General features: G+C 42.4%; 1 protein-coding gene across 13 annotated transcripts in view; it reads left to right on the forward strand.

The window, feature by feature from the left end:
- CHD9 (chromodomain helicase DNA binding protein 9) overlaps nucleotides 1-23770 on the forward strand; it is an 86171-nt gene that overhangs the window by 17836 nt on the left and 44565 nt on the right. For 6 of the 13 annotated variants that reach the window (XM_035121168.2, XM_035121166.2, XM_060276072.1 and 3 more), the window contains 2 exons: nucleotides 439-2035; nucleotides 20548-20885. In XM_035121168.2, coding sequence (XP_034977059.1) covers nucleotides 602-2035; nucleotides 20548-20885 — 1772 coding nt within the window. In that variant the 5' untranslated portion in view covers nucleotides 439-601. The other 7 variants (XM_035121173.2, XM_035121174.2, XM_060276075.1 and 4 more) reach the window with 6 other exon arrangements.

A 23770-nucleotide genomic window follows, 5' to 3' on the forward strand; every position in this document is an offset into this window, starting at 1 on the left:
CCCAGTTTGATTGTTAACCAACCCTTCCTTCTGAAATGTTCTGGGCATTTAATTGAAGATTAAGTTATCCTGCTTAATGTCTTTGCTTTTGTATATGGAGGTGACTAGAACTCCTTTGCTCTAAGCAGATAAGATTACTGTGTAAAAGGCATGACCTGAGATTTCAGCTTGTGTTCCTATATAGTAAAAAGATTACGTGTCTAATGCAAACATATGTATTTTATAGCAATTGATTAGTGGCATGCATATTCAGGAAATATATCAGAAAGTTGGATATTTGGGTTCACATCAGTCCATCTGCAACAACATTTCTGTATTTTAAGTGCCACATGACAGGAGACCAAAACATGATTTGGGGGGCGGTGGTAATTTAAAATACAGCCCCAGACATTAACATTTTAAAGTAACTGCTTAATTGCTTTTTTCCCTCTTGCCTAGGGTATTTTAAACACTTCAAGACATTATTTCTTCAAATGTGCTAATGGATGTGGACATGGCTTAGATAAGGTGTTGACCACTGCAAATTCTCTGTTGCTGTGTGCTGCCGAAAGGCTAGCTGACTCCATTTGGAGTAGTGTCAAACTAGCACAGATATATCAAGATGACAGATCCTATGATGGACTTTTTTGATGATGCCAACCTCTTTAGTGATACCTTAGAAGGTTTGTCTGATGATGCTTTTGTACAAACTGGACCTGTTTCACTTGTTGATGAATTGAACTTGGGTGCAGAGTTTGAACCTTTACACATCGACTCGTTAAACCATGTGCAGGAAACTCAAACTCAACAAAAGATAAATGAATTTGGGCAGCTAAATCAGTATGATTCATTGAAACTTCAAGTAAACCAGTCCTTCAGCAGCCCAGCTGAAAATGTTTTATCACCACACACTGAGTTTAATTGCTCACCCATCCATCCCCAAAGCCAAACCAATGGGATGTTTCCTGATGTGGCAGATGGAAGCCCAATGTGGGGACACCAAACTTCTAGCAGTGTTTCAAATCAGAATGGATCCCCTTTTCACCAAGGTCGTTCACAATCTATGCAGCAGAACAAAAGCTTTGTAGCGCACCATGATTTTGCCTTATTTCAGGCCAGCGAACAGCACCATCCGTGTGCCTCATTGCAGTCGAAGCAAAACAGAAATGGCATCAATGCAGGAGAGGACACTCAAAGTCAGTCAGAAAACTTCATGGAGGTTAATGCGTCTGTTCCACATAGAACCAGTGTTTCTCATGCACCTCAAGGTGCTACTCTTTCAGACTCACAACAGTGTATCTCTGCTCAGCAATTTTCTCAGACTACAAGTAACTCACCTCACTTTTGTGGGAATCAAGAAGGAAACTTTGATGGACACTCTTCTACTATAACTCCATGCTCTGTTGTTAATACACAGTTTTCACCTCCTTATTCCTACTCTAGTAACCATGTCTCTCCTACCAGTCTTCTACAGTCTTCGACAGCTCTTTCTGTTAGTCAACAAACTCATTCTCTATCTGATTTTCCAGAGAGTGATGCCTTTGTTCCTCAGATAGGGACCAAGCAAGAAAATACAGATAACCTCCTTAACTCAAGTCCATCTTTAAATTCAAATAATTTCCATGTGTTGCATTCAGCACATCCTCGGGGCAGCTTCAGTAGTTCAAAGCTGTCTGCAGTGAACATTAACTTTTCTGCCCCTGCTGGCTCTGGTCCTCAGCTGAGCTATTTCAGTGATCCTATAGAAGGCAATGGTTTTTCGTCTTTGGATGAGAACTTGCTTCATCAAGTTGAATCTCAAGCTGAATCATTTACGGAACTTGATCCAGAAACTCTTCTTCAGGAAGATCTCCTTCCCCAGTTCAATGAATCTACATTCGTGCAGGACAGCTCAAGTAATGAGTTAGAACACCACCTAGAACATCATGTTACCCCACAAGTGACAGAGCCCTCCCACCTTGTTCGGACTCAGTCTCAAAATTGCAATCATCCCTGGTATCCTCCTAGTTCTAATCAACACCTGCAAGAGCGAAAGCGTGTAAATGTTCAAGGGCAGGTAGGTAATGCTTTTCTGGGAGGGTTATATTTTGCTATAGCTAGTACATTTTTACCTTGCTATTAGTCAAAAGTAGTTAGTAGTTCAACCAATATAAGGAGGCAGAACCATAATCCATTAGTAAGAAGAACTATCCTGAAGTATAGGATCCTGTTTAAAGGAGGGGGGTTGGAGAGGTTTTGATAACTTTTCAGCTGTTTGAGATGGAATACTAAATAGCATTTAAATCTTAGCTCTAAATGCGTTTTGCACACTTCACTTTAGAGTGTCTTCCATCTCAAAAAATACAGCATTCTGCCATATCTTCCAAAATTGAATACACATTTTCAGTTTGTTTCTGTGCGAATTGGCAGACTGTTATTTTTGCTTTCGTTACTGCCAACTGTTGAGTTTTGTGGTATAAACTGGAAGAAAAAAATACAAAAAAGTGTTGAGAAATAAGCTTTATAATGCTGCTTGCTTTGTTTTTCCCCCATCTCAAATTCATTGAAGTTATGAAACAACTTTATTGTCTTTTTAATAACCCATATAGGTATGACTCTAGCTTTGAACATTGTTGCCATGAAGAGTTGTATACATAACTATTAATGTTTAAATTAATAAGCAGAATTAAATATAAATACGGTAAATAACCAAAAATGTAACAATATTAGCTGTATATAATACATAGCTGCCAAGTTATCCCTTTTTTTAAGGGATTTTCCCTTATGCTGAATAGGCTTCCTCGCGAGAAAAGGGAAAACTTGGCAGCTATGATATAATATTGATGGAAATGCTGCATTCTGGTTTTTCTATTTATGTAGGTGGCTGTGGATTTTAATATTTTATTATGAGAACCTAGTATTTACTTTCAAAACATTTTGGAGTAAATTATGGTGTAATTTATAGTAAAGGTAAAGGTAAAGGGACCCCTGACCATTAGGTCCAGTCGTGACCGACTCTGGGGTTGCGCGCTCATCTCGCATTATTGGCCGAGGGAGCCGGCGCACAGCCTCCAGGTCATGTGGCCAGCATGACAAAGCCACTTCTGGCAAACCAGAGCAGCACATGGAAACGCTGTTTACCTTCCCGCTGTAGCAGTTCCTATTTATCTACTTGCATTTTGACGTGCTTTCGAACTGCTAGGTTGGCAGGAGCTGGGACCAAGCAACGGGAGCTCACCCCGTCACAGGGATTCGAACCGCCGACCTTCTGATCAGCAAGCCCTAGTCTCAGTGGTTTAGCCCACAGCACCACCTGGGTCCCTTGTAATTTATAGTAGTGAGCATAAAACACCCCTTTGATTTTAAATTTGTTATTAATAGTGACTGCTATTTGAGCATAAATTTTCCAAGAGAGTATACTTTTTGACATTTTGGCGTGACCAAATACTAGTGTAATATATTCTTTATATTTCATTTGACTTTCCTTTTGGGCTGTAAAATACTTTTTTCTTGCATGTTAAGCATAGCATGAATCTAGGAGAATGCATCTTTCTTTTCTTTGAAAGAGCAGGTCTTGCTTAACAGTAGTTAACTACATAACAGTTAGATGGCAGAGGTTCTTGATGTTGTCAAATCACGGAGTCTTTAAGGTCACAATGATTAATATGGTAGAATGTCTAGGGAACATAAATGATATTGCTTCTCATGAGCCCTAAATATGAGATCACTGAACATCTGAAATTTTGCACAATGGGTGACAAGATAATCATTTGTATGAACTGAAGTGATATGTCAAACACTAATTATTATGCTGGCCATCCTAATCTTCAATTTAAGCCAGGGTGTCTTAACTCACAGGCCATTTATTTTCATTTACAAATTTATAAACCACTTCATACCCTGAAGCCACTGACCATTTTTAGTAGCCAGCTAAGCATCAAGACTTCAGGTGCCTGCCTAATTTCAGCTGGTAATTGATTCTAGAGGGCTAGAGTCGCTACACAAAAGCCCAGTTTCAGGTGAACATCTGGGGCATGCAGAATTCTCAGCCATGCCCCTTCTGAGGAGCGCAATGGCTGGGCAGGGATATATGGGACGAGGCCATCCCTTGGGTAACCTGGCCCCAAGCTCTTGACCTTCAAAAGTCAACATGCAGAAACATGCACACCAGTTTTGTGAGGTCATGTTTAACTCTCTTTGCACTTCCCAGATGGCCCCTGTTGTGTCCATTCCATTCCCTGGCTGTTTTTGTCCCAAAACTGCATCCCTAAGCTGTTTGATCTTGCTGATATTTTGCACTTCGACATACTGGTAAACTTCCTGCTAATGTCAGGTGAACTGTGTTTTGCTGATTATGTTCTGGGGATAGCACGTAAATCAAATTTCATATGGTAAAAACACATTGTGTTCAATGGCAGGTGGGATTGCCAAAGTCTTTTTTCCTGGATGCCCGCCCCTTTTAAAAATGTTTTTATTTTTTATTGCCAAACATATAGCTGAATCCGCATGAATAAAATGTGTGTAAGTTGCTAGTTACCTGTACTGTATTACTAAAAAGATAATATCTAGCGTGCAGCTGAAGCATCTGCTCTTAGGGACAATCATGAGGTATTGTCACAGTGGCCGGAGCAGGCTACTTCAGAGAAACAACGCTACGCAGCTCTGCATTTTATTACTTTATTGGTGCTGCGTATTTACAGTGCTGAAGTCATTGCTATTTACACAGAACGATGGGGTCATTATGTTGCAGAACCTCCGAATGGCTTTTGGCGCGTCTTTCCCCAACACAAAAGCCTTGGAAGACCCATCCTCTTTCCCCTCCTCTTTCTGCGTAATTCCGGAGTTGGGGGGATGGGTCTCCCCCCCTTATTTGCCCCTTCCTGTCCCACCTGGGACCCTGGCTCCGCTACCTTGCCTGAGCCTCGGACACGACTTCCTGCTTCCTCACTGGAATCGGAGCTCCCTCTGCTTTCCCCTGTGCTCGGGGATGGGCTTGAACTCAGGAGGGGAGGGACTTCGCGATATCCCCTGTCCCTCACATCCACCCCCCTCCCAAGCTCTCCTTCTCCCCTCCCCAAGTCCCCTCCAGGTGTCGGTGACGACTCGAAGCCTAAGAACTCAGTACTTTCCGAACCCGTTGGTGTGAACACCTCCCCCCAGTCCTGCGAGCCCCCCCCTTCCGCCTGGGAGGACTGGAATCCCAAAAAGTCCGTGGCGTCCGAGCTAGTGCGGGTAAAAATGTGCTGCCAATCGGCTTCTTCCTCTGACTGGGTGGATCTCGGTGACACCCATACCTCGTCTTCTGGTTCCTCAAACTCCGCTTCCCAGCGCCATGGTGAACTGCTCTCCCGTGCTTCCCCCTCCTCCCCCTCCCTTTCCATGTGCCAGGGCTTGGGTCTGTGGGGAAAGAGGGCGTGAAATTCTTCCACCAAGAATTCCTCCTGTATCTGAGTGGCTGGGACCCATTCATTCTGAGACGGTGGAGCGTCCTCCCATGCCATGAGGTACTCCAGGCCCCCCACCCCTCTCCGTGAATCAAGGATGGCCGTGGCCTCATTGAGTTGCTCCCTGCCTCCCCTCTCCTCCCCTCCCTCGGGGGTTTGTTCGCTGCCTCTGAGCCTGCTGCTTTCCCTGTACGGCGACAGCAGCGATCTATGAAACACTGGGTGCACCCTCATTTCCTCTGGCAGTGCCAGTCTGAAGGCCACTGGGTTGACCTGTTGCGTGACCGTGAAGGGGCCCAACCGTCTGGGCGCCAGCTTTTTGCACCTCCCTCTGATGGGAAGGCCCTCCGAGGACAACCAAACCTTGTCCCCCACCCTGATGACCTCCCCTTGTCGCCTGTGGCGATCTGCCCCCTTCTTGTACGCTTCCTTGGCTCTCTCCAAGTGTTCTCTGAGCTGCTGGTGCACCGTCTCCAGTTCCTCTGCCCAATCCTCAGCCTGCGGGCCCCCCTCCTCCTCCTCCCCCTCCCTCTCTGGGAAAGATCGGAGGTCCCGCCCATAATTGGCCTTAAAGGGCGACACCCCTGTGGAGACGTGCACTGCATTATTGTAGGCAAATTCTGCCAGTGGCAGGCGATCCACCCAGTCTGTTTGCCTCTGGCTGACGTAGCATCTCAGGTACTGCTGCAGAATGGCGTTGACCCTCTCCGCCTGTCCATTGGTCTGCGGGTGTCTAGCCGTCGACAAGCTGACCTCCACCTGCAGGAGGTTCATGAGCCGCCGCCAGAACCTGGAAACAAATTGGCGGCCTCTATCCGAAATAACTCGTAAAGGTAATCCATGCAGTCTGAAGACGTGGTCAACAAACAGTTTGGCTGTCTCTTCTGCAGAGACCGCTCTGGCACACGGTATAAAGTGGCACATTTTGGACATAAGGTCCACCACCACCAACACTGCGGTCTTGCCTCTGGAAGAAGGCAGATCTGTGATGAAGTCCATGGACACCACTTCCCACGGCCTGTGTGGTGTGGCTAAGGGCTCCAGCAATCCTGCTGGCGCTGCTCTGACCACCTTTGCCCGCTGGCAGGTGTCACAGCCCCGTACATAGTCTCGAACATCTTCCCGCACCCCTGGCCACCAGAAGTGTCTCATGACCAGGTGAGCGGTTTTGTCCCTTCCAAAATGACCCGCCGTTGGGTTGTCGTGCAGCTGCTGGAGGACCTTACGTCTAAGCTGGGTGGTGGGCAGGTACAGTGCACCCTTGTAGAAAAGCAGCCCCCTGCGTTCTGCAAAGTCTTTTGCCTGCTCCCTCCCCCCTCTCAGTTCTCTGAAGATGCGGTTGGCAAATTCATCCGCTGCCGTTAGTGCTGTGAGTTCTGCCTCGCTCACCACTGCTGCTCCGCAGGACCATGCTGACGGGGGGAAAATGTGCCTGGGTGCCGGTGGCGCCTCCTCCTCCATGTACTCCGGTTTGCGGGAGAGGGCATCCGCCCTGACATTCTGCTCCCCCGGGATGTAGTGGATGGAGAAGTTGAAGTTCGAGAAGAACTCTGCCCACCGTATCTGCCGCTGGTTGAGCACCCTGGCAGTTCTCCAGAACTCCAGGTTCTTGTGGTCTGTGCACACCTGGATGGGGTGCTTGGCGCCCACCAGGAAGTGTCTCCAATGCTGGAACGCAGCGTGGATCGCAAGAAGTTCCCTATGAAACACCGTGTAGTTGCGCTCTGGCTGGGTCAGCTTCCTGGAGAAGAAGGCACAGGGTCTCCACTCTCTGTTGGCGTCCAGTTGCAACAAAATGGCGCCCACAGCTCTATCTGAAGCATCTGTCTCAACGCGTAGGGGCGCATCCTGTACCACGTGGAACAGGTTCTGGTCTGAGGCGAACACCCTCTTGAGGCTTTCAAACGCTGCTTGCGCCTCAGGTGTCCACCTGAACTTCTGCTTGCCTCTCAGGCAGTCAGTGATGGGAGCCGTAACGCGAGAGAAGTTCTTGATGAACTTCCTGTAGAAGTTGGCGAAGCCTAGTAGGCGTTGGGCATCTTTGCGCGTCCTGGGGCTGTGCCAGTCCAGGATGGCCTGCACCTTGTCCTTGTCCATCGCCAGCCCCTTGTCTGACAGCTTGTAGCCCAGGAAGTCCACCTCTTTGGTGTGAAACTTGCACTTCTCCAGCTTCACATACAGGTGGTTCTCCTTCAGGCGCTGCAACACCTCCCTGACATCTTTCACATGCTGCACTGGGTCATTGGAATAGATAAGGATGTCATCTAGGAAGACCAAGCAGTTCTTGAAGAGGAGGGACCCCAGGACGTGGTGCATGAAGGCCTGGAAGCATGCTGAGCCCCCTTGCAACCCGAAGGGCATCACCAGATATTCAAAAGAGCCCAGAGGCGTGAACATCGTGGTTTTCCATTCATCGCCTTCCCGGATCCTGATCAAGTTGTACGCCCCCCTCAGGTCTAGCTTGGTGAAAACCTTGCCCCTGCGCGCCGCTGTCAGTAGATCATCCACTCTGGGCATGGGGAAAGCCACTGGCTCTGTTACTGAATTCAGCTGTCTAAAATCCACCACAAGACGGCGCTGTTGCGTGTCTTTCTTGTCCACCCAGAAGACCGGGCTGCCCCCTGCTGCCTTGCTTTCTCTGAGGAACCCCCGCTTGAGGTTCTTGTCGATGAAAGCGCGCAGATCCTCCAGTTCCTGATCTGACATGGCGTACAGCTTGGCTGGGGGTATAGTTGCCCCTGGCACCAGGTTGATCTGGCAGTCAAAAGGCCTGTGAGGGGGTAGGTGGTCGGACTCCGCTTCGCTGAAGACCTCCTGCAGGTCCCAGTACGGCTTGGGGATCGCCTCACCCCCTTTGACGTGCATGGTGGCCACCGTGGCTATCGGAGGCCCCTCCCCTGGTTGGTGCTGCATGCAGTGTTCTAGACAAAAGTCTGATCCAAACGTGATGCATCTCTGGTGCCAACTGATGGAGGGGTCGTGGCGCGCCAGCCAGCTCATGCCCAAGACGATGGGGGGGGGTCTGAGATGGTGGTGACGTTGAATGCCAGTGTCTCTGAGTGCCTTCCCACCGTCATTCTCATGGGGGGGGGTTTTTGATGAGTGATGGCCCCTCCCAGCAACTCTCTGCCGTCAATGGTGGCTACGTGCAGGGGAAAATCCAGCTGCAGAAGCTGGATCTGGTGCTCTTCTGCAAAGTTTCTCGAGAAGAAGTTGGCTGAGGCACCACTGTCAATTAGGGCGAGGACCGTCAGGGGATAGCCATTTGGGAGCGTTAGCGTCACTTCTAGAACCACTCCTGCTCTGGGAGGGGTGGGCTGGCTCTGCTCCTCGCTGCGCGGGTGGGTGGGCTGGGGCTGTTGTCTGCTGACTGCGCCTGGCTGCTGCCCCTTGTCTCCTGCAGCCAGGCTTTCTCGTTTCCCTGTTGTGGTGCTGCGTCAGTGGGGGAGGGCACTACCGTTCCCGCCTTTCCTTGCCACTCCCTGCGATGTGGGCAGTCTCTGACGAGATGCTGGGGGGAGTTGCAGAGAAAGCAATTCCCGCCCCTTCCCTCCTTGCGTCTTGGCGCCGCTGGGGTTTGAAAAGCCCCCCCGCGCGCGCTATCAATCTGCATGGGTTCCTGGTCCTGGCTGGCCCCAGGCGTGGCTTGAAAGGGTTGTTGGGGGAGTGGCTTCTCCTGCGACCGTGGGAACCAAGCCCGCTTTGCGCGCGTTGCTTGCTTGTCGCTCCACCGGGATTCCTGTCTCACCCCCACCGCCAGAGCCGCTTTGCTCAGCTGATCCATATTACTGGGCTTTGGACCTCTCGAGAGCTCATCCTTCACCTCCTCATGCAAGCCCAAGTAGAACGCCGCTTGCATTGGGGCTGACTCAAGTTCCCACCCCAGTCTGTGCACCAGCATGGTGAATTTCGCCCAATATTCGTGAACTGTCATTTTTCCTTGGCGTAAATTATGAAGTTCCTCCTTAGTCTGGTCCATATGACTATCGGACGAATACATAGTTTGCAAAGCTTCTAGAAATAGTTTGACATTTTTCATGCAAGGATTCTTTGTTGCGATTAACGGTCTTAGCCACTCCCTGGCTGCCCCGGTAAGGTGCTCCACAATAAACGCTACCCTGTGCTCATCATCCGGGAAGTCAGCATGGTGCAGCTCAAGAGCATACACAATCTCAGTCTCAAAGCCCTGATATTCCCTCGGGTCTCCATTGAACTTGCTTACTAGGGTCCCTGCTCTCCTTCCTGGCAGCACTTGGACTTGGGGGGCCCCTCCCGCCTTGTTTTTCTCTGCATCCAGCTTGTTTTGGAGGTCTACCGCCACCGCCCTTAATTGCTGCTCTCTTTCCTGAAGCGCTCTCACCTGTTCCGCAAGTTGTAGCCGGTCGTCCTGGACCTTCTTGGTTTCTTCTTTAGCTGCCTTTAGTTCCCCCTGCGCCTGCTGCGCCAGCTGCTGCAGGTCTTGCTGGGCTTTCTCCGCGATCTGCCGCCATTTCTCCGCCTCTGACACACTCATCCCGGCAACTCCAAAGTAGCCCAAAAAAAAGATTCGGAGGTTGCTGTCACAGTGGCCGGAGCAGGCTACTTCAGAGAAACGACGCTACGCAGCTCTGCATTTTATTACTTTATTGGTGCTGCGTATTTACAGTGCTGAAGTCATTGCTATTTACACGGAACGATGGGGTCATTATGTTGCAGAACCTCCGAATGGCTTTTGGCGCGTCTTTCCCCAACACAAAAGCCTTGGAAGACCCATCCTCTTTCCCCTCCTCTTTCTGCGTAATTCCGGAGTTGGGGGGATGGGTCTCCCCCCCTTATTTGCCCCTTCCTGTCCCACCTGGGACCCTGGCTCCGCTACCTTGCCTGAGCCTCGGACACGACTTCCTGCTTCCTCACTGGAACCGGAGCTCCCTCTGCTTTCCCCTGTGCTCGGGGATGGGCTTGAACTCAGGAGGGGAGGGAGTTCGCGATATCCCCTGTCCCTCACAGGTATCATCTCTTCAGAAGACCTCAGTGGGAGCCAAAAGAAGCAAGCATCTCAAAGTAACTGAGATTTGTGATAAGGGCTGAATGAAGCCAGCTGAGCTGAATGATAGTGTATTTTATCGTCAGGGAAATCCTGGTGTAGGATATCCTCCACTACCAGTGCTGCCCTGAGAAAGAAAAATGCTGAATGAGTATGTGTCTACTGAAACAATCCCCCACCCCCCACCCCGTTCTGACTGCTTGCTTGCATGTTTGCAGACTGCTCATCCACCCCCCTTCTCTGATGAGCATGTGGATTGGTGTGTGGCATGTGGCAGTTTAGGTGTGGTCAATCCTCACTGTATCCCTCAGGCCCAAAAAAGTTCGTGCGCCTAAGTTAAACCCCTGATTTAGTTGCTTACGTCCTAAATAGTTTTACTTTCCCACCTGCAAACACATATCTACATTTGTTTATGTTTTACCTGAAAGACAAGAAAAAGCAACTCTTCCAAAAAACTTCCCTGGATGTAATTCTTAATTGTCAGTGCTGACCAGGTGAGTACTGGTAGTTATTTTAGAAGTTTTGAGTTGCAGAGCTTGCTGTTCCTAGAAAGTCTGTTAGGAAGTACAGTACACCATTAGGAGAGGTGAAATCAGTGTTTTGCCAGTAACCTCATCAGCCTTGAAAATAAATTATTAGCCTGCAAAAAAACCCAAAAAAGGTACTCTGCCTGCTAGAGGATGACAGAGTGAATAGTGGAGAGCCCTGTTGGGTTCAGAGGAAGGAACTTCCTTTCTCTAGTAGCCCTTTTGGTTTCTGTGCTTGGTGCAGAAGAGAGATGAAGCATTTCATTCACTTGCATGGAAACCTGTGCACTCACCTGTATGCTATTTTTTTCAGCTATGACTACCAAGCTAGTGCTAAAATGCAAAGCTAAAGCTGGTGAAGGCTGCTAGTGAAGCAAATTTTAGCATAGAGAAATTAAAATGTGGTGACATTGACATTGCTTGAAATATTACTGACTTAGTGCTTTTAGATGTTGGCTTATGTTATAAAGCTCTGATGAAAAATTAAGCAAGATACATTTCCAGTTATGTGGATGCATCTATGGGTGCTACAAAATGACATGGATATGTAAATGAGACCTTATGAAGAAGGTTGATGGGTGCTACGATGGTTAATAGGTGTCAGTTAAAAGTCAGAAATTGCTAACAATATTTTGAAAGTTATAAATGCAGGTGCAAGTTTCAAAAAAGCCTACAGTTTTTCATAAGCTGCACCTAAAATGTCAACACCTAATTTTTCTCATTAATATCAGTGCAGAGAGGATGATAACATTTGCTAAATATGTTAAGAAATCAGTGACATTTAATTTGTCCTCTTTTATTATTCAAAATAATAAAATTACTCCATGACACCATGTACTGTTGCCCATTTTTTTATTTGTTGCTTTAAATTTCGGTCTGCACAAATTAAATCCTGCATATAATAATTTAACATACTTAAAAGCAAGCAGATACAAATTCTTCCTATTAATGTTCTTTACAAATTGGGGTATGGGGTATGGACAAATTTTTAAGTTGTCAGGTCAGCTTTTACACTGTAAGTATATTACAAAAATGTTTTATCCATTTTTAATAATATAATGTTTCTAAAGTCACAGGTTAGACCTTGGTGGTTGTTTGTTGTCTTTTTTGTCAATTCTTTCTTAGTATGAGTCCTCCGTGTCCTGGATTTGCATGGAATGACTGCCAGCAGTGAAATACGATCCTAGCTATTGCTTGGTGTACTGCACTGCACAGGCTGACTAGCACTCTGCCAGGAAACTAAGTAACAGAAAGCAGAGTTGTTAACAGTAGCTTTCATCCTATTGGCCTCCTCTGTGCATACTCAAAGCAGAGTACAAACAGGAAGTGGATTCCAGGAAGGAGAGGGTAGGCTGGAATTTATGGATCATTCCAGTGTATAAGGAGGATGTGGGTAGGATCAAAGCCAAACTAAACCGTATGTTTAATTTCTCTGGAACTGGAAGATATTAAACACTGTACTCAAATCTTTTGCAAAGTTTAAGATTTAAAATAATCCAGTAAAAAATAATATTCAGAAACAACTGTAAAATAAACACTCATTTTGGGGATCATGATAAATCATGGTTTACTGTAATGGGAACAAGCCACAATGAGTCTTACGCACACTTGTGTTTTGCTCCCCTTATGTCTAAATCACCTTTATAACCCATGGTTTGAAGTTGATTTGTTAGAAACAAACCGAAGTTAAGATTAATCACAATTCATCAATGACAAGTTGAAATTAATTGGGGGGGGGGGGAATAGATGTAAAAGCTTCCAATATCCTCATGGCTATGCTGGAGCAATAGAAGAGAGGGGGAATACACAAGCTCAAGGTTCACTGCCAGTTTATTCAACCAACTCACAATCATATGTCTCTTACTTAGCAAAGTAGAACTGATTCTTGACCGTTCTTCCTGTTAATATTCCTGAGAAGTGAAACTTAACTGAAGTGTTTCAAAATGCATAGCTTATGTTATCTGAAGGAATATACGGTAGCAGAAGTTTTCAAACTGTGGTTTTTTGAAAGGTGGATCAAACTCAATATCTGCACTTGACCCTAAAATTAATTTATTTTCTTTCTTCTGGAAATAAAGATAAAAGCACTTTTGACCAAGGCCAGATTAAGGAGTATGCTAACAAGGCCCTGGTTTAGAGCCTGTAATTTTCATAATATGGTGTTGGTGTGAGCTGAGATTTTCACCTCTTGCTGCTCTGAAATCCAAATGCAGAAGCAGGTTGAATGCCAAACTTGACTTGAGGGTAAAGTAAATTTAACATCCAATTTTTCAGAAATTTGTGGTTACAAAAACAGGCACATCCATCACATTAGAGAAGCCAGATTGCGGTTTATAAAATACAGTCATACCTTGGGTTAAGAATGCTTCAGGTTGAGTACTTTCAAATTAAGTACTCTGCTGACCCATCTGGAACAGATTAATCCACTTTCCATTACTTTCAATGGGAAAGTTCGCTTCAGGTTAAGTACTCTTCAGGTTAAGTACGGACTTCCGGAACCAATTAAGTACAGTGGTACCTCGACTTACGAACGACACGACAACCGAATTTTTCGACTTACGAGTGGGGCAAATGGCCGCATGCTTACGAATTTCTTGACATCCGAACGGAAACAGCGGCGGTTTTACGAATTTTTAGATGGGATTGCTTCGACTTATGGATTTTTCCGTTTCCAATGCATTCCTATGGGAAATCGCGTTTCCAATGGCGCTTTTTGACTTACGAATTTTTCGGCCTACGAAGGTGCCTTCGGAATGGATTAAATTCGTAAGTCGAGGCACCACTGTACTTAACCTGAGGTACCACTGTATCACTTATTTTATCACGTGCTTTGATTTTTAAACATAAAATAAGTGGTCCAAGACCCCAGCAATGTTTAATTGGTCTGCAGAGGGAGAAATTAAAGAACTTCTTGTATCTAGTATATAACATACATATATGACTTAATTTTCTTCCAAATAATTTTCTTCCAAATAATTTTCTTCCAAAATAAATTTAACAGATGTAATAAGAGGAAAAACAAAGCTTTATATTATGACTACAATCCAAAATACAGTCATAAAGGAGTAAGTCTCATTAAATTAAGTAGGAATTGCTTCTGAGTAAAGAGGCTTGTGATTGCATTGCATGTGTTTAATTGCAGATTTATCAAGAAAGCTGTGAAATAATATAAAATCCATATTTTGAGTATAGGTGGGATAATAAAGATATTTTCTGGTAGTTTTTTTATTTTAACAATATACAAGTTTAAATTTCAAACACAATGTTTCACCCAAATCTGACATGAAATGGCACATGTAAAGTTCTTTAAATGGTCATGTGATTCATGCCAATTCAGGTAACATTAGTTGCTCTTGTTAAGAACAATGTAAATTTTGCAGACAATAAATTGCTCTGATATAACTGAAATCCCATCACATTTTTGTCTCTTGAACCCTGTAGTGAAAATGCATTCTATTGCAGTGTTAGAAATTAGCCAGGCAGCAGGCGCATTTTGCGACTGGCGCAGGTCCAATTGTGATCACATGGAGATCTATGGACACCAGGTTGGCAACTGGGGAAAGCAAAATGTCACTTAGAGAAGGATTGAAATATTTTCATTGAAGATTGAATTTGCTTTATTCTAGATTGTTTTATTTGATGTTTGTTGTAATTTGTTGTAAACCACTTTGATATTTGTTATTTAATATATAAAGCAGTATAGAAATGAAATGAATAATAATGACAATAATAATTATCACCTCCCCCAGTGGCACCTAGACATTCCATTGTGGCGACCGTAACCTAGGTTTAAGGTGCCATTTGATGATTAGATTATATATTTGAATTTCTAACACTGTGCTGACAGTTTAGGAATCCTTAACAATCTGTTTTGTGTGTTTTGCAGAAGTTCATTCTTTGCATTAGATTATGGTATCCTCTCTTTTGTAGCACTACTGTTCATTGTTTTTCTTTCACAACTCTCATGATTTTATATTTGATCTATGTGTTTTTTTCTAATGTAGGATACTGTGAACATGCATTTTTTTGTGAGAAAGTATCCTGGAAAATGAGTGGTGGTAGTGATGATGATTTCATTTATTGAATTTGTATACTGCCCTCCATCCTTAGCTCCCAGGGCAGTTCACAACATAAAATTACAAAATAAGAACCACAAAAAATAGTAAAAATAAGATCAACAGCAAACCAAAAATGTGAAAGATATGCATTGAGGAAATCTATCCAGTGTTTTAAGCAAGTACATGCCCTGGTACAGCTGTTATGGCATGAATGTGAGAGCTTTGATGCATGCTGGGAGTTCTGCATGATCAGAGGTTTTCCTATTCACTTCAGTAGTCTAATAATGCTCCATCCTCATAATCCTTTTATGGAGAGCATCCTCTAACAGTAAAGTCTGTGGGGAACTCCTTGTTATATGAGCTCTATACTGACAATGAAGTTCTGTATAGATTTGAATTGAAACTAAACCTCGATATTCTCTTGTATTGTTTATACGATATAAAAATATAGTTTAGCATTTGAAATTTATACTATAGTTTCTTATATCGTGTTTATCGTGGGACTCCCATTTGTTTAATTACATGTGGCCTACACTTCTTGAAACTACAGCATCTTCCAACGATTACAACAGAAATAATAAAAATAGTTTATTATTTTAAAATAATAAAACCACACATCTAACCAGTCAGAATCTTGCAACATTTAGTTAAAAACTTGCATATACAAAAATGAGTTCACTTTCATGTGTTACAAGGAATTGGAATCAACCCATTAAAGTTCCCAGCTAGTAGGAGATTGGATCAGGGGCTCTCTTCCCTGATCTTATCAGGTTTAAGCCCAAGTTTTTATTGTACCAGGAAGGTAGTTGGAAGCCAGTGCCATTAGCTATAAGTTTGCCTATCTGGCATACCATTCCAGTTAAAAGATGGGCAGCTGTATTTTTGCACATTTTTACATTAACTTCGTAGTAACAAAAGCATTGGCAGTGAATGAAATCTATTCCCAGACTGTCCATGGGCCGGATTGAGAAGGTGATTGGGCCACATCCGGCCCACGAGCCTTAGGTTGTCTACCCCTGACTTAGGACCTCTGAGGTTAGTGAGTCTGAGCAGCTGAATCTTACTCAGTGAATGATGATGCCAAATGTGCTGGAAGTTAGCAGTTCACATCCAACAGCTCTCACTGAGCACCTCTGAGGCAAGGGAGTGAAGCTGAGTTGCTGGAAGTCACTTAGCCCATTATGAAAGAAAGAGCTCCCACTGAGGACCTCTGAAGCCAAGTCTTGATAATAATGTAAGAACTGTGTCCATCCTGGTACATGCAGGAAATACACAGGCAGGATATGAGGCAGCAGCCCTCTCCTCTATGGGTTCCCCAATCTGGTGTTCAGATTATATCATAGAATCTTAGAACTGGAAGGGACCCCAGGGTCATCTACTCTAACCCCCTGCAATGCAGGAATATCAACTAAAGGATCCATGACAGATGGCCATCCAACCTCTGCTTAAAAACCTCCAAGGAAGGAGAGTCCACAACCTCCCGAGGGAGACTGTTCCACTATCAAAAATTTCTTACAAAATAAAAAAAATTCCTTCCAGTAGCACCTTAGAGACCAACTAAGTTTGTCATTGGTATGAGCTTTTGTGTGCATGCACACTTCTTCAGATACACTGAAACAGAAGTCACCAGACCCTTATATATAGTGAGAGGGTGGGGAGGGGTATTACTCGGAAGCCTGGTGGGAATGGGTGATTGGCTGATAGGTGTGGTAAACCTGTGGATGACTGTTAACTACTGTAACTGGTCTTACAGGAAAAAGCAAGGGGTGAGATGGCTAAAAATAGCTTTATCATGTATAATGAAATAAGAATCCAATGTCTCTATTCAGACCAGGTCTCTCCATTGTTTTAAGTTTGGTAATAGGTTGCAATTCAGCAACTTCTCTTTCCGGTCTATTTCTGAAATTCTTTTGTAATAGGACAGTTACTTTGATATCTTGAATAGAATATCCTGGCAGATTGAAGTGTTCTCCTACCGGTTTCTCTGTCTTGTGATTCCTGATGTCAGATTTATGTCCATTTATCCTTTGGTGTAGCGTTTGGCCTGTTTGTCCAATATAGAGAGCTGAAGGGCACAAAAAATAAAAGGCACAAAATGTGTAGAAAATATATATATATACAGTATAAGAAAAAAACATCCTCACCCATACATTCTTTTCAGCAAGTACCTGCTTGAGACACCAGCTCAAAGACTGAATTGTAGGATCCAAATTGAAATGATTATTAGTATATTAAAACTATTTTTCAAACTCATTATTGTGTGTAGCACTTTGACATCTGGTTGTGATCTTTAGGTGCTTGACCCATGAGTAGGGTTAGGTATATTCCAATCCAATTATCAGTGAACTAATTTCACTGGACACATTTCTTCACCATTCTGGGACAATCTTCTGCCATGCACGCTTAAGTTGTCTCCCCTGTTCTCTTAGCTCTTTCAATCGTCCAGTAAATCCAGGCATGCAGCCCTGCTATGACATGGAAAGAATGCATGGTGCTGCTGTATTTATGCCCAAGGTCAGTCTTCATTGCAGAGGCGAGTAAGACCAACTGCACATAAGTTTATTAAATCTCTCAGAATTTTGGAAAACAATTAGATATATAGGTCTCCAGGGATAGGCAAACCTAGCTCACTTCCCACTCGGGGACCACAAATTCTGTGTGGCCTTGGTATCTACCGGTAATCATTTTCTACAAGTCAGCCGTGAAGTACCGTATATTCCTTCTGTGAATGATATGGTGCACATTTTCAAAACAGATACAGTTTTCATCAGATTGAATAAAGCTGTATATTAATAACTTTGACTTTTATAAAGATTAATACTTCTTAAACTTTTATTTTCAGTCTGTTATCCATTTTATGGCTTTTGACCATTTCCTCTATTTATAATATTTAAGGCTGGCCTCCTCCTCCTCCTCCTCCTCCTCCTCCTCCTCATGCAACTGTATTACAGAATTATTATTATAATAAACAATAATACTTTTTGTGGTGTGGATGTCAGATTTCGGTGTGTTACTTGAGTGTGGTGTGGAATGCATAGGTATTATTTTCAACTACTGTAGCAGCTGGAAGAGTAAGAGTTAACTACTGTACCACATGTAGGGAAGAGCAGTCTATTGAGGGTTAAATTACAGAGTCTAATGGAATAATAACTGGTAGCACCATCTGCTGGCCTACTTCCGCAGAAGGAGTCAGTATTTTTAACGACATCTCTAATATTCATGCTGATGCATTTTGATGCTTTGTGCATTCATTTCTTACTGTGTTTTGTTGGAACCTGGATATCTACTTACAGCTATTGTTGAAATTCTGCCGTTCCATGGAGGTTGACGGTTTCTCATACGGTAGATAAACAGAGGACTCTTGCTTGTCAAGGAAGGAATATGTTGATAAATCACAATGTGTATTTGTGGAAGGTTGTGTCTATCCTGGCTTTCGGCTTACTAAATAGGCCATTTAGCAATCTTCTTTCAATGCTTTTCTCTTGAGCACTACCTCGGGTGGTGAAAAATCAGAGGGCAAGCCTTTGTCTAATGCCAAAAATGTCTTCAGTGAAGAGGCCAAGAGGAAGGGTAAGTGAAAGCTTGAATGAGTGGGAGGAGGAGGGGTTCTTTGGGCTAAAAGGCTAATGGGATTGAATAACCTTCCTTATTACTGGCTGCTGCTGCGGGAGTCGTGCTGCATCGCCATCTTGAGCTTGTTGCTGTTTTCTCGAGTCTTGGTGATTTGTTGTAGCCTGCAGGCCTTGAGGTGGCATTTTACTTAGCTATCATAAACCCTGCTTTCTTCTTCGTGCTGCAGCACTGCTGTTAAGCTTTGATGAGGCACGTATAGAAAAATGTATCCAGTAAAGCGAACTGGATCTGGCCTGAAAATGTGTTTGGAAATTCCTGGCTTTCCCCTATGCTGTAGTCAGAGGCACATTTATGGGTGAGAACATAGCAGAATTGTTATCTGCTTTTTTTGTCTGTTTGGATAGGAAATTCTTTCCATTCCTTTCTTACGTTTGTTTTTTTAAAAGCTGTCCTCCATCAGATCTTCGAGAGGCTGCTATAATTACCGTATTTGTGCTAGAAACAGGAGTTTCTGTGTGCGTACATTTAGAAACAACAACCAAACAAAGGAGCTGTTTAACTGTTTCCTGTGATCAGTTCTACATGAATTTCTAAACAAAGGGTATTTTTTTTAACTAATTGACTGAAATTGTTTTAGCATTATATGCCTAGTTTACCTGTGAAAGCTAATTCGGCTTAAATATATTGCAACTGAATGTTGAACATTGTATTATGTACAGATTTTGTTATGACGTTAACTTTTATGTTATGTAAGTTTTTATAAATTTGCTTTTGCTTCATCAGTATGTGGTTTCTGTATCTGGCTAGACATTCAAGATTCGTAAAACAGTATTTTTCATGTATAAACATTATTTTTACATGGGAGTTGTATTTGGCTTATCCTGAATATTTTTTTAATCAGTGTGCCATAAATAAAATGTTTTATTACATTTAAAATACAACTTAAATGGCCACCAAAAATGGTAAATGTATGATGAAAATTCTTTTAAATTATGTTTATATTTTTATTCACACTGGTGTGAGGGTGAGTAGGTTGTGAATGTAGATTAATTTTCAACTGAAATGAGATGCCACAGAAAATATGGACGTAAAAAAGATGGTAAACAGTAAAATGGAGAATGTGAATAAATACAGTTGGAACAGGAGTTGTATTACAGCCCACCCTCATCAGTGCATGAAGACTATAAACTGGACCTTCCCCAGGCACAGATGCTAATTTAGTGGACACCCCCTTTTTTACAAGGTTGTGAACAATTCAGCCTATGAATAGAGAACAATTCAGCTTATGAATAGAGAATTTTCACACTAGACAAAAGTTTCTAGAATTTAGAAGTTACAATTTTTAAAGATTTATAACTTCAAACTACACCATTTTTACCTTTTACTTTTCTATAGTACAGCTGCCAGCTCTATTAAAATGAGAGAGAAAACTTAGAATACTTCTTTGAGTTTAACATTTAGATGTCGGTTTCCCACATGCAAAGACCTGGTCTAATACACAGTAATGTAGTAATTTTACTTAACTTAAAGCTACAGTATCCCCTCGATTTTTCTTAATACAGGTATTGGCTGTGACAAATAATGCAGATAAAAAGTTGGATAGCTCCCACCCACCCACCCACTCAGGAATACTATAGCTTTAACAGATGGTGTTTTTATACTGACTTCTGTATGATTTTATGATAGAATTTAAATGTTTTATTTTTATTGCATTTGCATGAAATATCTAAGTATATTATATGTGATTAGGGTTGCAATCTGCAGCCCACTTATCAGTAAGCCTTAAAGAACACAGTAAGTCTTATTTTAAGTAAACATGTGTAGGATTGTGCTGCATGACTGCAGTTAGAACAAGCACTGGGACCTTCTCCTGACTAAACATGTATAAGCCTGCACTGCAAATGTACAGTATAAGACAACACATTTGTCTTAGATGAATAACCTATATATTTTTTTTCTTGCAGCCTCCTTCCTCCAAGAAAACAGATGGTTCTGGGACATATGCTAAGTTGCAGAATACCCAGGTGAAATCTATGTCTGAGAAAAAACAGAAAAAAAAGGTGGAATCTGAAAGTAAGCAGGAGAAAGCTAATCGCATAATATCGGAGGCAATAGCAAAAGCAAAAGAGAGAGGGGAGCGAAACATTCCACGAGTAATGAGTCCAGAAAACTTCCCAAGTGTTTCAGCAGAAGTAAGAGAGGAAAAGAAGGGCAGGAAAGTTAAATCAAAACCAAAAGACAAAGAAAGCAAAAAACCCAAAACTGGCTCTTCATCCAAAACTAAAGAGAGAGCAAAAATTGGGTAAGTGGGCTAACATTCTGTTGTCTGACAGTTTAACATCCCAACCATAGCCAACATTTATGTGGAACTTTATTTCAGCAGGGCTTATATAAAATAAAACATGCATAATATTGCAGCCTGGGGGTATTTGAAAGAGTTGAGATAGCACAGAGTGGATTTTTTTTACAAGGGTTGAGGAAGTAGTTAGATAAGTTGTGAGAGTCTAGTTTTTCCTGGGTCATTGTATATCAGTGCATGAAAGCAAAATGCGCCAGGAACTCTTAAGCTACTGCAGAAAGTGTTGCAACTGCTAAATGGCATATCTGCTGCTGATTTTTAGTCCAGTTCCAGTCCTTATCCTTAGTATGAGAGATAATACAATATTTGATGTATGTATTCATTCTTAAGTGAAGTTTGCATGAAGCAGAATCCTAGGCTCTGTGGTATTTGCAGTCTCTGCAACTCAGACTGGGCAGGAAGATACCCTGCCAACAATTTATTTCAGGTCCCCTTTGTTTTCATACATAAAATCCTAGCCTTAATCAAAACCAATTTTGGGCTGGCTGGCTTTGTATATAATATGCAGGATGTCTCTCTGTGTGTCCCTTACTGCTAAGAGCTTTTGTTACTACAGTATGTTGAATTCAATTGTTAGAACTAGGGTATTCTAATATAGTGTATTAATTTTAAAACTTTCTCTTATTTAATAATTGTGCTGTGGGATAATTTTGTAAGCATTTTGGCCATGTGTTATGATCAAGTGCTATAGTTCTTAGCATTTCTCATAGCAGTATTCTTGTAACAATTGGCTTCTACACCAAATATGTATTGTACTTTGCAGTCCTTTTTCCATTGCTGTTGTGCACCTATGTGTGCAGATACTGTATAGATATATACTGTATAATGTACAGTGGTGCCTCTACTTACGAATAACTCTACTTATGAATGTTTCTACTTACGAATGGCGCTCCGTCCGCCATCTTGGATGTGGTTTAGATAGGATTTTTTCTACTTATGAATTTTTAGATAGGGTTGCTTCGACTTACGAATTTTTTCTCCCAATGCATTCCTATGAGATTCGACTTACAATTTTTTTCAACTTGCAAATGTGTGTTTGGAACACATTAAATTCATAAGTAGAGGTACCACTGTATTTGGGTTTTGTGAGGTTACCTGCACAGCTTGGAATGACTGTTGATGCAGAACTTTTAAACAATCAGATGGGTTGATGTTTGTCTTCTCCCTGGGACCTGCAGGGTTCCATTTCATCAGTGCTTGTGTTCAAAATGGAATTGAGGATGCTACATAAACTCTTGGAATGAGGGGCCACAATGTCATTGATGGGTTTCATCCTCAGATCAAGCTTCCACGTTTGAGTGCTTATGTATTTTTTGCATTGACTGAAATGTCATATAGCAGAAGTGGACAGATATGCTTTCCATCTGGTATGAATTCCGCAGTCCTTTCATTTACATTCCTTTTCAACAGACATAGCTGTTTTTTTTGTAACTACACTGAAAGAAAGAATATAGTGAAATAATTTTTTAACCAAATAGATTTAAATTTGAAGTGTTTATAATATTATGTATGTTTTTTTAAAAAAAAATCAACATTGAGCATTGAATTTTAGAATAGTGTAAGCGTTTTAATATATACTTTGTTGCATAGTTCTACACAGGTTATCCTTAGGGAGAGTAATATTTCTGACTTTTAACAGGGAAATACTTATTGTTACTATTTAGTGTGTATTTAAGTATATTGAGTTGTATCCAACTAAATCACACTCAGGTAGTACTCCTGAAAGCATTGGACTTGATTTAGCCATGACTTGAACTCACCATGTTGTCTTCAAAATTGTACATACTAATACAATGTTAGGAAGAATGAAAGTCTAGACATTTTAATTGGTTGTGGAATATCCAATGTATAGTCCTGCCTTTGTCTTCTTCCATTCTACTTGTATATATTTTGCCATATTTCTTATTTTGCCTGGATTAGCCTTCTCATCTGCTTTTATCAAGCACACCCCTCTTATTTAAGTTTATTTATACAGTGCCATCTATGTACATGGTACTTTTCAAAGAACAGGTTTGACAGATAACAATCTCAAAGGGCTTACAGTTTAAAAATAGATAAGAGGGAAATGGAGACAGGGTAAACAGGGAAAATACGTAACTATTTGGGTTAGACTTTGTTAAAGTACATAAGATAGTATGCCTAAATTCTTTGTCATGACCTGCTTATGCAGCAAAGCTTTCTTTTAACTAATCTGAAGTCCCTTAACTATATATTCATTGCATTTCCAGAACCCACTAACACATAGCTGTTGCCAGATAGTTCTCTCCTTTCACTTATAAATTGTTGATCTAATGCAGGTTGGAAGCTTTTCCTTCCATTTTGTATTAACCATTGTTTTAGCATTTCATATGAATTTGGACAAAGCGGTTTGCTAAAACCAACTTCAAACTTTGATCTGTGAAGCACAATTCTTTTCAATACATTTATTTGATAAACTTCATCCAAAAATGGATTTCAGGGTGGTATGCACTGAATTTAAAATCTACAAATACAATATAAAATGTAACCAATAATCCATCAAAATTTAAAGTAATAAAAGCTATCTAGTTGGCAAAAAAAAAACTCTATTTAAAAATGCCTGGGGAAATAGAAATGTTTTCCCCTGACATTGGAAAGAAAGCAGCATCTGTGCCAGGAAGGCATTCCACACTCAGGGTACAAATAAGGACCCCTTCTGATTATCTTAATGCATCTGTAGGTTGGTTCCAGAGGAGGCCCTCCTTCAAATATTTGCACCCCAAGTTGTTTAGGGCTTTAAAGGTAAGCACCAGTACCTTTAATTGGGTTTTGTAGTGAAAATGGAAGAAATGAGAGTTCTTTTAGAATTG

Source organism: Zootoca vivipara, chromosome 6 (genome assembly GCF_963506605.1).
Source record: "Zootoca vivipara chromosome 6, rZooViv1.1, whole genome shotgun sequence".
Classification (NCBI taxonomy): domain Eukaryota; kingdom Metazoa; phylum Chordata; class Lepidosauria; order Squamata; family Lacertidae; genus Zootoca; species Zootoca vivipara.